Consider the following 15,695-nt stretch of genomic DNA (forward strand, 5'->3'; position numbering starts at 1 on the left):
GAGGAGACTTTTCAGCACGGGGGAGGGCTCAGACCGTCACACCGGCAAATGAAGTCCACTGGAAATACCCACCGTGGAGCCACCGGGGTGTACTCCACTATAAAGTTTCCTATGCCGCGCTAACCTGCCTCTTGCAGAGTTATCGTAGCCCCTCCCCCCGACCCCGCCCCCGCCCCAGATATATCCCAGTCACGGAAATACTGCTCCAAAGTGTTTTTTATTGCTTTTTTTTTTTTTTTACATTTTTTTAACAAGATTCTTTTGTGATTTGGAGCTATACAAATCAGTTTGATTTGACTTTTTACTCTTGTGAGCATAGAGAATTCTGTAAGAATTTATGACACGATTTATACACCACCCATTTTCGCTTTGGTTAAGACGTGAATAGGAAATGATCTTATTTTTGCACTTGTATGACAGTGAAGAATCCCTGTACAGTTACGACAAAGCTTTTACAATGTCCCCAATTTGACCTTTGAAATTACTTCCATGTCCATTTTTTTCTTGGTGGTGGTGTTGATGGGGGGTATAATAACTGGTCATAAATAATGCATTTAAAGCAGTATAATAGCACATATTAATGTCAACATTTTCTAATTGCATCTCGGTGAACATTGCCATATATTGGACAAATTACATGTTTCATTTGACATGAGTGCCATTATCAAATGTGGACTCTTGCGGCGTGTGGGTATCCTCATGCGCGCACTCACTTTTCCCTGCAGCCAGGTGACCGTGGATTCAGTCATGCGTGTGCGCGCCGTTGTATGTGCGCGCGTGTGTGCGTGCCGCGCGCGCCCCCGCCGCCAAATATACGTCACGGCGCTCTTCTCGCGCGCTGGTTAAAAAGAAGGAGGAAAGCGCACGGGCAAAACATGTGAGCTGTCCTAAGGACTTGCAGAGAAGAAGAAGGAACTTTTACTGTCTTTTTACCAATTTTTTACCTTTTTTTTTTTTTTTGCTTTTTTTTTTTTTTTTTTTTTGCTCAATGCATCTGCACAACGAGGGATTATCTTTATCATCATTATTATTATCAGCTGCAAAGGACGCCCGGGCTCTGCTTTTGTGGATAAATTGTCACATTTTTTTGTTTTTTTTTTGCTGTTTTCTGGGAAACCACGTGTATTTATTGTTTGACTAGGAGACAGACACCTGCAGCATGCTTGTACTTGTAAATGTCATGAACTCAGACATGTATAGAGTTTTAATATAGCAGATTGCTTTATTATTATTGATATTTTTGTGCATCCGCCTGTTTTGGGAAATATTGTGGATTTATTTGTTTGGATTTTTCTTTTTTTGGGTGCCTTTTTTTTTATCCTAAAAAAAAAAAAACATAAAATAATGAAGCACTTGCAATTCGTGCTGGTGCTGGCCATCGCTGTCAACGTTTGGGAGTGCGGCGACGCCAAATTCGGACCCGAGCGCGGTGGCGAAGTGAGCGCCAGGCGGCGACGCTGCTACGACGGCAGCCTGCCCAAGCGCCTCAAGAAGCGGGAGAGGAAAGTGCTCCTGGACGGCGGCGGAGGCGGCGGCGGCGGCGGCGGCTCCACGACCGTCACCAGCGGCGGCGGAGGCGGAGGCGAAGTGTGTCACCGGCTCTACCCGCGAGTATCCTGCTGTCCCAGCAGGCGAGCGGCGTACCAGATCGCGCACCGCAGGGATGCCCGGGTGAGGCTTGTAATAGAGACGCTGTGGGGGGGGGGCTTTTTACGACCGTCGTTCCGCGGTTTTTATTGTGCTGTTCGGGGGACGCGACTTGGACACACAGACGTAATCTCGGGTTGTACCGTAAAGCGATTCTTTCGCGTGTGTGCGTAATCTTTTAAAAATGTTGTTTACGGCATATTGGCCCCGTTTTACGTTACGCGCCGCTCGGTGAGTCGGCCAGGTCGTTGCCATTGGTGACAGCTCCCCCACGGCGTGGACATTTAGGGGCTTACCGGCGAAAGGTAAGCAAAACGCGAAGTCTGTTTAAAACACCTGTTTTGTGAGCTTTGAGAAGTTTTCCCAGGGTGTCTGTAACCACCGTGTGGTTCTTAAATGCCTCCCACAGCCAATTTTCGCATAAAAGCTCTGCAAGGCGACCTGGTCACGCGATACATTTGTTTAACAACTTCATCAGGAGTTAATATTTGCGGCTGCTTAACAACTTCTCACGCGTGTTAGTTTTTCTATTATGTTCTTAAAGACACCTGTCACGCGAAATGAGCTCATTAAATATGTCGTTTTTAAATTCCTCACCGCCGTCCTCTCGCTGCTATCTTCACGGTTACTCAGGAGGACGTGACCTGGCGTCAAGCTAAACGTCTCCGTAGTTAATTTGTCGGTAAATTGGCGTTTTACATACTATTTAGAGACGTGAAATGAGTTTGGGGATCCAAAATCCCAAGGTCTATAAAAAAATGTTCGGTTCTTATTTGCGCCCTACACGTTCACGTACTGTAAAAGGTGACCCACGCGACAAATGGGTCTTAAATTCTTTATAACAACTCTGGATTTGTGTGCCAAACGGCGTTTTCTAGGCTATACTGTGAAGCGAAACAAGTACGATTAATTTAAAAAAAAAAAAAACGTGCGTCTAATGTGCGTCTTCAACGGCCTCACCATGAACGTGACCTGGCTCATTTCACTTTAACAAGTTGTGTTTTAGTTCTACGTTACTTGTTGAATTTCCCTTTCCAGACTATTCTGTCGAACAATAATCACTAGGGGTAAAAAACACAAGCAATAACAAATGTTTGGTTCTTGAATGAGCCCCACGAACGTCAGTACACACATATCAGGATTACGTGGTCCCCATCTTCGGGTAAGGTTGAGTTTACCTGAAACGAAAGAACGTAACCTGTCTTCTGGCTAAACAACTTAATTTATGTCGATTGAACACCATTTGCCACAATTTGTATTGCTTTTTGTTTTTTGGGGGGGGGGGGCAAAACTTAAAGAATGTTCAGTGAACCAAAATAATTTAGCTGAGCTCAAAATAAATATAACATGTTTGCAAATTGTATAATTTTTGAATCCCTCCTTGCTTGACTACTATTCTCATGTAAAACCATTGCTGGAATCATTCAGGGGCTGCCATATTATTGCATCATTTAATTTCCTCAAGTCATGCAAATAAGCAAGAAGGGAGTTGGTGGTGGTGGGGGGTGAATAAAGTCGACTTCTCCTCCCTGCTACACTGCCCACACACGGAGTCCATTCTGATTATGGCCAAAGAATAACAAGGCCATTGTGTTTGTTAGTTTCGCTAATGGGAAAAGCTGGAGAACATCACCCCGCCACTCTAACCCCCTCTCCTTCCAGTCATCAACCCTGTCCAAGTGTTAATGCCTTTGGGAGCGTTCCCCTCCTCTTTTGCCCACCACGATACACCTATTCCCCCGAGGACAAGTGTTTTGTTGGAGCTTAGTGTTGCCCACATCGCTTTTGCAACTGAATGACAAGTTCTCTTTTCAGATGTCTGTTGATTGGGCTCCATATCCTAAAATTCCTGTAAAGGGGAATATATTTGTTTTTTAAAAAAAGTTCAAATGCTAAACTGTAGTCTTTAAAACTGTTATTTGTACAGGAGTGGTAAAATCTTAGACAAGTATAAAAGGACATCAGTTGAATAAGAAGCTAACTTAGTAGTCGGTCTTCACTATGGAATCATACTCGTTGCATCAGTCATAGAAATCATAGTCCTCATTACCAGCTCCACTTGAGACTCTTATTAACTACCCTGTCAATGGCCATTTAACTACAATCAAGCAAGAAAAGTTTGTTTCTGATCTGACTCTGTCTTTCATCAGTTAACCAGCGAGGGTGGACGACTTCAAATACTTGGGGTCAACAATACAGAGCAATGGAGAGTGTGGTAAAGAGGTGAAGAAACGGGTCCAAGCGGGGTGGAACAGTTGGCGGAAGATGTCTGGTGTTCTATGTGACAGAAGAGTCTCCGCTTAGGATGAAGGGCAAAGTTTATAAAACAGTGGTGAGGCCGGCCATAATGTATGAATTAGAGACGATGGCACTGAGGAAACAACAGGAAGCAGAACTGGAGGTAGCAGAAATGAAGATGCTGAGGTTCTCGCTTAGTGGGAACAGGCTGGATAGGATTAGAAATGAGCTCATTAGAGGGACAGCCAAAGTTGGATGTTTTGGAGACAAGGTTGGAGAGAGCAGACTTCGATGGTTTGGACATGTTCAGGGTCAAGAGAATGAGTATATTGGTAAAAGGGTGCTGAGGATGGACCTGCCAGGCAAAAGATCAAGAGGAAGACCAAAGGAAAAGTTGATTGATGTTGTGAGGGAGGACATGAGGACAGAGTGGGTGTTAGAGAGGAGGATGCACAAGATGGAAAGAGATTAGATGGAAAGAGATGACACGCTGTGGCGACCCCTAACGAGACAAGCCGAAAGAAAAAGAAGAAAGTCCTTGTCCCCTTCTGCAGATGACATCATTTCAAGCTAAGTCGTCGGCAGTCAACAATTGAGAACCAAATGTGAAAAGCTAATGTAACAGTCTCCGTCTTTCTTCCGTGCTCACGTAGTTGGACTCCAATCCCTGCGGTTGTAACAGAAAATCCTAATTCTATTTTTCAATACCAACTCTGACAGAGAGGCATATAAGATAACTCGGTAATTAGCAAGAGGCAAGTGTGAGAAGTCAATTTGGCAGCCTACATCATCACTTGATACTAAAAAAGTCGAGAGAATCTTGTCAGCTAACCAATTGGCAGCTGGATAACAAAAATGAAGTGTGAGGATCTAACGTAGCAGTCTGTCTTTGCCCACTGTGCAAGCAGATGGACTCAATTGATCACAAGCGATCAATACTAGGTCTGACAAGTGTTTCCAGCTAACCATTGGGTGGATAGCCTGCTAGAGATTAGCACAACAAGCTAACGCAGCAGTTTGTCTTTAGTTGGTACGCCGACAGAGCAGACTCAAATATGTGGCAGTAGTCACTTCTGCATCCACATGAATTCTGTAATGAGGTCTCGTGTGGTGTACATGATATGGTGACATCATACATTGTGAATGGTGTCAAAAAAGTTTTATTTTTAAGGGAGATGACCCAAAATGTTGCTCCAGTGCCCCCCTTTTTCCAGCCTTTTTTTAAGCATTCAACCTGCATCAACATTAGCCTGTCATTGACTTTTTTTACGCTTCTCCTTGACCACTGCCAGAAAAAAAGGACACAAACACAAAGCCTTGCCTGTTCCGCTTATTGGACGGTGAAATTTTGGAGTGTGTCCCGGCAACATATGGACGCGGGGCACGGCTGAGAGCACACAAATGCTACTCACCGAGAAACCTTTGCCAGCTCACCCCACTCGGAGTCACTAGGCAATTTAGAGCAGGAGGGCAGGCATGCCCACCACACTGCAGGGCGTCTAGAGGAACACGTGTGGGCCTCGAGCTTTCCTTTTTAGGCAATGGAGACAAATGTTCTGATTTAAAAAAAAAATCTACTTCTGTTTGTTGACTGCACAGGCAATGTTTACTTTCTTCATCCCCATACAATCTTCAAAACAAGCACTGTAAAAAAAAAAAAAAAATGCACTAACCTTGATTACAGGTGACACCTCAAAAATGGTCAAACAATTCACAAGCTGTCCTATCTTGGAAATACCGTAATTCCCGGCCTTAAGAGCGCACCTGGTTATAAGCCTCACCCAGTACATTTGCAAAGTAAATGTCTACTTATGTACGCCGCACCTGTGTAAAAGCCGCAAGTTCCCACATTGAAACACGAGATATTTACAAGACGGTACACAAAGAGTTTAACGCTAACGCTAGCACCGCGTTAACAGGGCCGGTTTAAAAAAAAAAAAAAAAAAAAAAACATACTGGTAAAAATCACTGAGACACGGCAGTAACACGCTAGCGTAGCGCTAACAGGGCCGGACATATAAAAGTCACTTCCTCGGCACAAACATTCCACTGGTCTCACTCTTACCTTTTCCGCTCGAATTCCCCCTTGCGGAAAAAATGCACAAATTAGCTCCTTCACCGCATAAGATGCAGGGTTGAAAACGTTTCAAAAAAGTCGCGGCTTATTCCGGGAGCTGACAACTTCACTTCTTGGACTTCTGCTAATTTTGGAACGTGAGGGATGTTAATTTCGCTAACAAGTGATAACGCTTAAATTGTTTCATCTTTGATCATAACTAATGACACGCAAATCCGCTAGAAACTCAGCGGCAAAAATAGTCAAGTCCACTGCCTGGGCTTGACCAATTCTATTGCACAGTAAAGGATGTTAACGAATGTATGATTAAGTTTTGTTGTGCAGAGTGATGCTGGACATTGCATATTGTTCTTCTTCTTCTTGGGGTTCTCCTTTCAAGGGATGAATGCTGCAAAAAAGCAACTGAACTCTTGCATTGCATGCGGATGTCATCCTGTAAAATTTGCTGACATCTTGTGCAACTTAAGTTTAATTTGGACATTGAATTTTGCACTTATACGTTTGTATAAAAATGTAATTGGAAACAAAATTTAACCACGAGTCATAGTAAAAAAGGTCAAATATTTTACATTCCTACGAGTAGTAGTAGTAGTAGTAGTAGTAGTAGTAGTTGGTAGCCAATTTTGCGCTGGGAGATTGACCATAGATTCTGTTACCTTTTCAGTCCATCTTAAGTTTCATACGATTGTACGAACCAGCAGTTCTCCTATCATTCAAATTGCACCAGCTTTTACACATTCAAACCTTGAGCTTCCGTTGTATCGTGTTGGACTGTCCAAAATTTTCTGTATACCTTAGCATAATCACCTTGGGGCTCGTGGTTCTTGCTACCTTTTTTGGGTAAACACCGCTTCAAGTTGAGCGTCTTTCACCCTCTCCGCAATCAGGCAAAAGTGTAAGGCGTCCTTCTGCTATCCTTGCGTCCTCGCAGCTAATTGATTTGGACGGACTGCTAATTTGTTGATACCAGAGAGACAGAACGATGTGCTTGTCTATCTCTACATTTGTGTTTACACATGGACCTCACACAGAGTAAAGTATTGCCAGCCTGCTTCTGCTTGCCCAACCGGCAACTGCTCTTGACCCAAACCAGATTACATTGTGTTTTATTGCAGCTAATTTGCTAAGTAAATAATCCTGCTCATTTCTTTTTGGATTAACTCTCGTGCTACTAACGAGCCTCAAAAGTCGAGCTCTTATTTTTTTCCCCCTTCCTTCTTGTCGTGTGGCTGGGAGTTGTCAAAAAAAAAAAAAAAAAACACTTTTGCCAACTAAAAGGGATAATTTTGTGCTCCAGACAGGCTAATTTACTGTCTAACTTTATATGGGGAAAATAGCGTAAGGCTACCAGTGAGAATTAGTGGAGTGGTGATGATTTTTTTTTCTTTTTTTCTTTTGGGAGCACAGCCCGACGATGTTGGCATTAAACTTGGGAAAAAATAAACAATGCAGTTTCTGCTTGGTGCCGTTGCAGTTTTTACTGTATCATCATGTTGTACCTTGACTGTATGTCTGTTTTTGCTGATTTATGTCCCCTTAAACTGCCTTGTGCAGTTTTTATTATTGGCAGAGTCAAAATTCAAGTTAAACCACCCATTTTATGCACTACTTTCTTTTTTTTTTTATTGATGGCGCAGTCTCAAAATTTACACTAAACCACCCATTTTACTCACTGCACATACTAAAGAAAGAGTACCAGGTCTGTATTTGGAGTGAAGCTTTTGTTTTTTTTTTTTTTTAATTTATTTTGGAGCGAGAAGCCTACCAGGTCTGCATAAATGGAACAGCTTGCATGACGTCACTTGGAGTGGTGGCCATATTGCAATTTCTACTATATTATAGTTTACAACAGTTGGCAGCGATGTCCGATTGTGTTGTTCCTTGACCATCTTTCTGGGGTGGGTTATTGTTGGTTGTTTCAACCGGTTTGTCCAATCTTTAATGACGGCGCCGTATCCAAATTTGAATTAAATCAACCATTTTACTCATCACACTTAACCGTATTCTGCATAGAGTACTTGGTATGTATTTGGGGTGAAGCATAAAGTTTTAAGTTTGAAGTAGATGCCATATCCGGTGATTACTTGGTGGGATACTTGCTATGAGCACTATTACTCTTGGTGTTGTATTATAGTTAATAATAGTTGGAAGTGACATCTGAATGCATTTTTTCTTGGCTGTCTGGCTGGGGTGGATTATTGTTGGTCATTTAAAAGTAAACCACCCATTTTACTCACGATCTGTACCCTATTCTGCAAAGTTTATCAGACGTATTTGAGGTGAACTCTTTAGTTTTGTACAAGTCCTGCGATTAATGGGTACACAGTGTTAATTCAAGCAGAGGTCGCTATTATAGTTAGTGTTCTGTCTTGTGTTTTATAATGAAGGGTTCACGATTGTGACTTTTTGTTTTCAGTGTGTAGCGACCAATTTCGTCTCGTCACGTTTGTGGAAGTGCGTATGTTTTAATGCTCGTAACATGTACTATATTAGACATTGTGGTTGAAAGTCACCCTATTTTTCTCACTTTGCTTGTTTTCACATTATGTGTGCGCAGACTGCTTTGGACTGCATATGATTTCATTCATACTAAGTTTTACCTCGGTACAGGTTCCACCCAAGTGCATTGATCCACCTCTTAATCTGGGACCAAGCTACTTATTTTGAAAAAGATGACATCGCCTCTCCGGGTCGGGAATGAAATCTTGTCCAAGGTGGAGGAGTGTAGGGTTTTGTTCAGAAGTGAGGGAACAGGCTGACAGGTGCAGCGTCTGCAGTGATGCAGGCTCTGTATCAATCTGTCCAGGTGAAGAAGGAGCTGAGTCGACTACTTCTTATCAGCACACATGGCCATGCTGTACGTCCCCAAAAAAGGGTGCCACCGACTGAGAAAGTCTGTGCCACCTGTGCAAAAGTTAGTGTAGAGCCATGTGCTAGTCGTAAATTGTGGCTGTTTCTTGACTGTCTGTCTGGGTTGGCTGATTTTTGTCAATTTAAACTGTTTTAATTGCAGAGTCATTTACCTTACAAGGTATAAAAACAGTTACTTTCTCAATATTGCAGAACAACCTTCTTAAGTAATTTCCTTTTAATTAGGCTTACCTGTGGAGATTCTTAACAAGTGAGTTCTTTTGTTCAGTTTTTGTTTCAATTGTGTTATCAACTAATTAAATACCTATACATATTAAATGAGAATATGAATCGTGTTTATTTGCCAACTATGTAAAAATAAATACATTAAAACTAGGAATTTGTTGCTGGTAGCTTGGAGCCACAACAGACAAGAACAACTGACCGTGAATAATTTTGAGACATTAAAAGACACTGAGCATTTTTTTTTTTTTTTTACAATTATGCAATTGACGCTGGGTCCTCAAGCAACTTAGATTACAGAAATCCGCGATGTACTGAATTTGCAATAGGTGATCCGCGAAGTAGAGAGGGATTACTGTAGTTCGAAATTGCTACTAAAAAAATTCTGGTACAGTGTCCATTGTGCAAATGGCGCAGAGGCTTCAAGGAATGATGCCATTTAAAGTGACGAGCAGTGTGATAATCTTGAACAATGTCAGTTTTGCAAATGGTGCAGATACTTCTCAAGCAAGTAATAATTGCATTATTTTAACAGCTACTCTATATACAACACAAATGCTTCACAGAAACTTTCCTAGCCATAATTTTACTCAATTGTAGGCTTATATACATTTTTCACCTTTCATTTGCCTTAATATGCCTTTAATGGAACACAAAGATAAATTGTGATGTTTTTCTTAAAATTCCAATAATCTATCTTCTCCCCACGTTATGCATAACAACTGTAACTTGCATAATTACTTGGAAAAACTCAACTTCCCTTTAATCAGGCTCACATGGAGAAAGTAGTTCTCAAACCTGTCCTAGAGCAATTAATTAGAGTGGACAGGGAAAACAACATGTTAAAACTTTCTCACATAAACAAAATACATTTATTTAACAAGAATCTTGTGTATAATAATTTCAACCTGTGTAGTCAGCCAGCAGGCCAAATAGTTCACTCCAGTTTTTTTTCCCAACCTGTTACAATTAATCAACATTAAAAAATAATCAGGCATACTGTAGATCATTGTTGAGTGTGTGTATGTGTGTGTGTGTGGTCTCCCCAGATCTTCACCACCAACAACACGGAATGCGGCCGTCTGCTGGAGGAAATCAAGTGTGCGCGCTGTTCCCCCAACGCGCAGGTGTTGTTCCATCCGTCGGACCCCGGCAGGATGCCACACAGGGAGCCCGACCTGCCTCAGCTCTGCCAGGACTTCTGCCGCGAGTTCTACTACACCTGCCGGGGACACGTACCTGGTAAATAATCCCGCCAGACACTGTCCGAATCACAAGGCTTTGTTTGGTTACCTTGTAAGATTCACTCGTACTCAGTCAGATGTTCCGCGTGTATTTATTTATCCACTGCCTTACCTCATCTGACCTCTCCTTCATTTGTTGCCGACCACCCCTCATTTGTTTGCTCGCTTGTCCTCCCTCTTTTCCTTTTGAACTCATCCTCTCACTCCCTTGTATCTGTTTTTTTTGTCCTCAAGCTTATTTTAATTAGCATAACAAACATCAACATGTTTTCCTGACCTTGATTGTCGCAACCACACACATGGACAGATTCGTGTTACCTTCTGACATATGCGTGGAATATAACATGGTGCAGGTGGGTGTAACAACAAGCCACTCCAAGCAAGTAGACAGTTTGGATTACAGAACTGAGATTTTGGTAGAAAAGGTCTTAAAGCATGTGGAAAAGTGATCTTAATATTTTCTGACAATAGTAATTGAATATTAAAAAAAAAATTTTTTTCAACATTTTATTTATATTTTTGTAAATGTTTGAAATTGTTTCGTCATTTTTCCCAAATAGTCAGATAAAGGACATTTTATCAAATCCACCCCAAACAAGCAAGTGAGAATTAATGACGGGAGAAGCAGAACTTTGTAATTAAAATAAATACATAAATAAAGATGTTAATGGGGAAAAATAACCTGAAGACAACCGCTACAGAATTTTTTTAATTTTTTTTATTTTTCCATCATTGTTCCCACCGTAGTCGATCGAGGGGGGGGGGGACTTTTCAATTTTTTAAATTGTCTGGGATTTATTAAACATATTTAGATTCTATTTTTTTTTTTTTCTCCACCCCAGAGTCAGTTTCAGTCTGCCATCAATCATGAGCCAAGCAATTGCAGCAAAATTCTGTAATGATAATTTTGAAAAAAAAAAACAACTTAAAATAATGATGTGGAAAAACAAACTGTCCTTCATATGTTCCTTTTCTTTGTGGATTTTTTTGTATATCATTTCTCCACCCAAGTTGATCATGGAATTGTAGTGAAATTCCCAACTCTAGTTGTTGTTGATTGTCATATAAAAAAAAAAATGCTGTATAGCTTTGGATATATTGATTCTTATAATAGGGACAGCTCAGATTTTTTTTTTTAATGAATTTGTCTTTAACCATAATGAAGGTAAAATGGAGTGTACTACTTGATTGCAACTAGTAGAGATACCGTTGATTCACTCTCATCTAGTTTGTGGTCTAAAGGAGAAGAACAGGATCTCAGCTATACTGAAGCTGTAACGCTTTGCGGGTTGTTCGGGTGCGCCAAAATGCTGCGGGGGCCGCAGGGCGCCCCACTAATTTGTCTTGAACCATAATTAATGTAAAATGGAGTGTACTACTTGGCTGCTACTATCAGAGGTACTGTTGCTTCACTCTCATCTAGTTTGTGGTCTAAAGGAAAAAAAAAAGATCTCAGCTATGCTAAACCCGCAACGCATTGTGGGGGTGCGGCGAAATGCTGCGGGGGCCGCAGGGCGCCCCCCTAATTTGTCTTGAACCATAATTAACGTAAAATGGAGTGTACTACTTGGCTGCAACTAGCAGAGGCACTGTTGAGTCACTCTCATCTCGTTTGTAGTCTAAAGCAGAAGAACAGAATCTCAGCTATGCTATCACGTTTTTTATTTTTTTTTCACTTAAAAGAAAGAACTGTATCCAGCTTTCCTCACTATTTTAGAACATGGAAAAAGAAAAGTAATATTCAAGAATAAAAGAAACATTTTGTCATGCATTCTTGTATTTTTTAAAAATATAATGTTAACATTTTGTTAATCCCGTAAGTAAATCTACTCTCATGCCCACCTGTAGGCGCTATATATTATTTTGATTAGAGTAGTTCTAATGATCAAATAATCCAGTATGAATCTGAAAGGGTAATTGTTTTAAATAGAAGAAAAGACGTTCTGTTATAGGTGAGCAAGCCACAACTTTTAATACAGGACCCGAAAATCTTAGACATGACCCATGGCTCATGAGCACCCTCTTTAAAGTTTAAAAAAAAAAAAAAAAACAACAACAGAAAAAATTAGCCCCTGACAGCAGTTTCACCAATCTACATGACATTTTGTCAACATGTCTGTAATGACAAAGCACAAAAAATCTCAAGGACTGATGCCGAAAATTGAACAGGAGGTCTGCCATTTTGGTTTGAAGCCACTTCCAATGGATAGCAGAAAGCCATTCAACATCATTGCGCCCATCCTTCTTTGAGCCACAGTTGAATTCCGCCTGAATGGATGCAAGATCATAGTAGTGCATTCCAAAACATGATCCAATACCCTGCCCACCCGCATATGCTACGCTGCAGAATATCAAACATTGCAACATAACTTGTCCTTGTCTGCACTGGTGGGCACAAACTGCGACATTAGCTCACAGCGCATAGAGGAGGTGCGGTTGGTTGGAAGTTACTGCCCGGGAGCTGACACAACATGTGGGCTCGGGGAGTCAAAGCAAAAAAAAAAAAAAAAAAAACTGAAAAGATGAGCCCCCCCACCCCTCCTTTACTTACCACCCCTCTTTTCTCCCACCCTGTGTTGTGCTCCTTCTCCACGGGCCCCCGCCGCCACAGATCAGCATATGTGGTGACGAATGACACATTTATTTTTCTACAAAGCCAGTGTGTATGTAAAACTGCTGAAGTGCATCAAGATGTCAAGTACTTGCGCCGGGCCACCCAGGTTGCCTTTGGAAGATAACCAGATGGAAGCTTCAGCGCCGGGGAGCTGCGAATATGGACACAGTGCTCTCTCACCCTCTGTCTTTCTCTGTCTTTCTCTCTCTCTCTCTCTCTCTCTCTCTCTCTCTCTCTCTCTCTCTCTCTCTCTCTCGCCAGCCTGCGTGCTCACTCCTCTGCTGTGCAACACTGGACAAGAAGATTTTTCAAGTTCGCTTATGGAATATCGAACTTTGACTTTAGCACTGGTCATACTGGGTATGCTTGTTTTTGACAGTATTTTTTTCACAGTCCTACCAGAAAGGGCGTCCGGCGTAAAAACTGTGCCAAACAAATATGACACGCCATGGCGACCCCTAATGGGACAAGCCGAACGAAAGTTGTTGTATAAGCATCTCCCTGTTTTGAGAGTGCTGGAGCCTATCCCAGTTATCTTCGGGCAGGAGGCGGCGTACACCCTGTCGTGGTTGCCAGCCAATCACAGGGGACATAGAGACAGACAAACTGATATCATGCAAAATTGCCCCATAAAAGCTACAAATGAAAACTATCTCCGGGGCACAGTCCAGAAAACAGACCCCTAATGCTATTTCACATCCACATTCGTCAACTGATGACATTTTGTTTGTACTTGCCTTGTGCACAGAACACAATGAACAAGAACTAATGCCACTCCAGTGTGTCCTTTCAAAAACCGGTAGAGGCGTGATGTATAGAATTCAAAATGGGCAAGCGAGAGAAGTGTGAGTGTCATGTGTTGAACTTCCTTCCTCAGTCCCATTGTTGCGGAATAACCCCTACACACAGGTGTCGTGTCCAGCGACCTGGAAAATGAATGCCTTTTTGCTTTTTTCATGTCCCCTTTTATGTATGAATGACACCAATGAAGAACAGGGGTGAAAAAGTCAACTGCCATTTTTCAGCCGATAGAGGCAGTATCAGATGTTTTTTTTTTTTTTTTGTTTACTAGTTTCACGTAAAACATTTTGGCAGACTGGCACTGGAAAAAAAAATCATGATTGAAAATGCAATTTGCCATTATGCTAATTATAGTTTTAATTAGGGCAGCACAGGGGTTCTGAGGTCCCGGATTTAATCGTGGACCCATCTGTGTGGAGTTTGTATGTCCTCCCCGTGCCTGCGTGGGTTTTCTCTAGGCACTCCGGTTTCCCCCCACATCCCAAAAACATGCAACATTAATTGGACACCCTAAATTGCCCCGAGGTGTGATTGTGAGTGTGACTGTTTGCCTCCATGTGCCCTGTGATTGGCTGGCAACCAGTTCAGGGTGTACCCCGCTTCCTGCCCATTGACAGCTGGGATAGGCTCCAGCACTCCCCTCAACCCTTGTGAGGATAAGAAAATGGATTGATGGATAGTTTTAATTACGGTAGTAGGTGTCCTGTGCACATTTTGCTTGAAGCAAACCAGGAAGTTGCATCTTGGCAAATCTCAGCAAGACTTCAAAACGTAAGCATTTCTCTTTCTGTTTCACTTGTGCTTTTATTATATTTGAGGATAAACTTGCTGTGGGCCACATTTTTCCTATAATATTTCTAAACGTTTGAAGAATCTGAATTGCCATATATGGTCAGTTAAGACCTTGTCACCTTGTTGACTGGATATTCCGCTATTGCTAGTCCCTGGCAACGTCACCAAACGGACAAGTAGAAAGATCTTCTGTAAATCGTGCGATTGGAAAACAGGATGATGAGCAACTTCAAACGTTGATGGGGAGTGGTGAAGTTGACTGTTCGGGTTTAACCCCTCGTATTTGGTAGCTGCACTCATGAAAGCCTCCATTAGGTCTCACTCCCGCCTTCCTGCAACCACCAATCCCTGTTACCCTTGCACTCCCTTCCCCAACCCGAGCTCCCACACCAGCGTGTTTAAGATAACTGCGGACACAAGCGAGTGGGTGGTAAGTCAGCGCGCTTGTGTTCCTGTGCTACTTTGATCTGTGTGTTGTGTTTAGATGTTCAAGGGGGATATCCTATCACCTCCACTATTTGCTGCAGTCAGCCCTTGGAGTGTGGCAGATGAAAGGAGGGGGGGGGGGTCGGGGGGGACCCTATTTGTGTTTTTATCACGGGTGTGTTTGCTTTCCCCCTCTACGTCTGTCTGTCCTCTGGCTTTGACCAAAGGAAACGGTATTGGTAAGATTGTTTTTAGGTCACAAGGGGGAATCCGGAGGTAGAACAGTCTGGGAATAATGTTGTTCCGGAGCTGTTTTTGTATATACGTGGCTGAGATATCACTTTTACTCTGAGGGCGGTCAAAGAGAAATAGGGATTCATACTGTACATGCATAAATACCAGGGGTGTGCCAAAAAAATCTTGGTTCGCTACTTACCTTGGTTTTAAGGTCACATTTGGGTTAAACTTTGGCACAGTAAGAAAACCCAATGCAAAAATAATTACATTGTGTGTGAGCATTTATAGACGAGTTAAGCTAACTTTTAAGGCTTCCAGTATTTTCTTAAATAAATGATAAATAAATAAAAATATATACAGAAGGGGAATATTAACTTGGAGCAACACAAATTATTTTACATTAACACAGTTTCAAAATTAGTTATATGCTTTTATTTAAAAATTAGTTTAAATTGAATGGAAATATATTTTAAATGTAAATGTAAAAACTACATACAAATACAGTATATTTAAATTTCAAAATCAA

The 15,695-nt window shown here is 41.8% G+C and overlaps 1 protein-coding gene across 1 annotated transcript in view; it reads left to right on the plus strand.

Moving 5' to 3' along the window:
* Positions 1 to 1,013: 1,013 nt before the first annotated feature.
* hhip (hedgehog interacting protein) overlaps positions 1,014 to 15,695 on the plus strand; it is a 52,259-nt gene continuing 37,577 nt past the window's right edge. The window contains exons 1-2 of the mRNA XM_061830731.1: positions 1,014 to 1,671; positions 10,105 to 10,297. Coding sequence (XP_061686715.1) covers positions 1,345 to 1,671; positions 10,105 to 10,297 — 520 coding nt within the window. The 5' untranslated portion in view covers positions 1,014 to 1,344. The remainder of the gene's footprint in view (positions 1,672 to 10,104; positions 10,298 to 15,695) is intronic.

Source organism: Syngnathoides biaculeatus, chromosome 9, assembly GCF_019802595.1.
Source record: "Syngnathoides biaculeatus isolate LvHL_M chromosome 9, ASM1980259v1, whole genome shotgun sequence".
Classification (NCBI taxonomy): domain Eukaryota; kingdom Metazoa; phylum Chordata; class Actinopteri; order Syngnathiformes; family Syngnathidae; genus Syngnathoides; species Syngnathoides biaculeatus.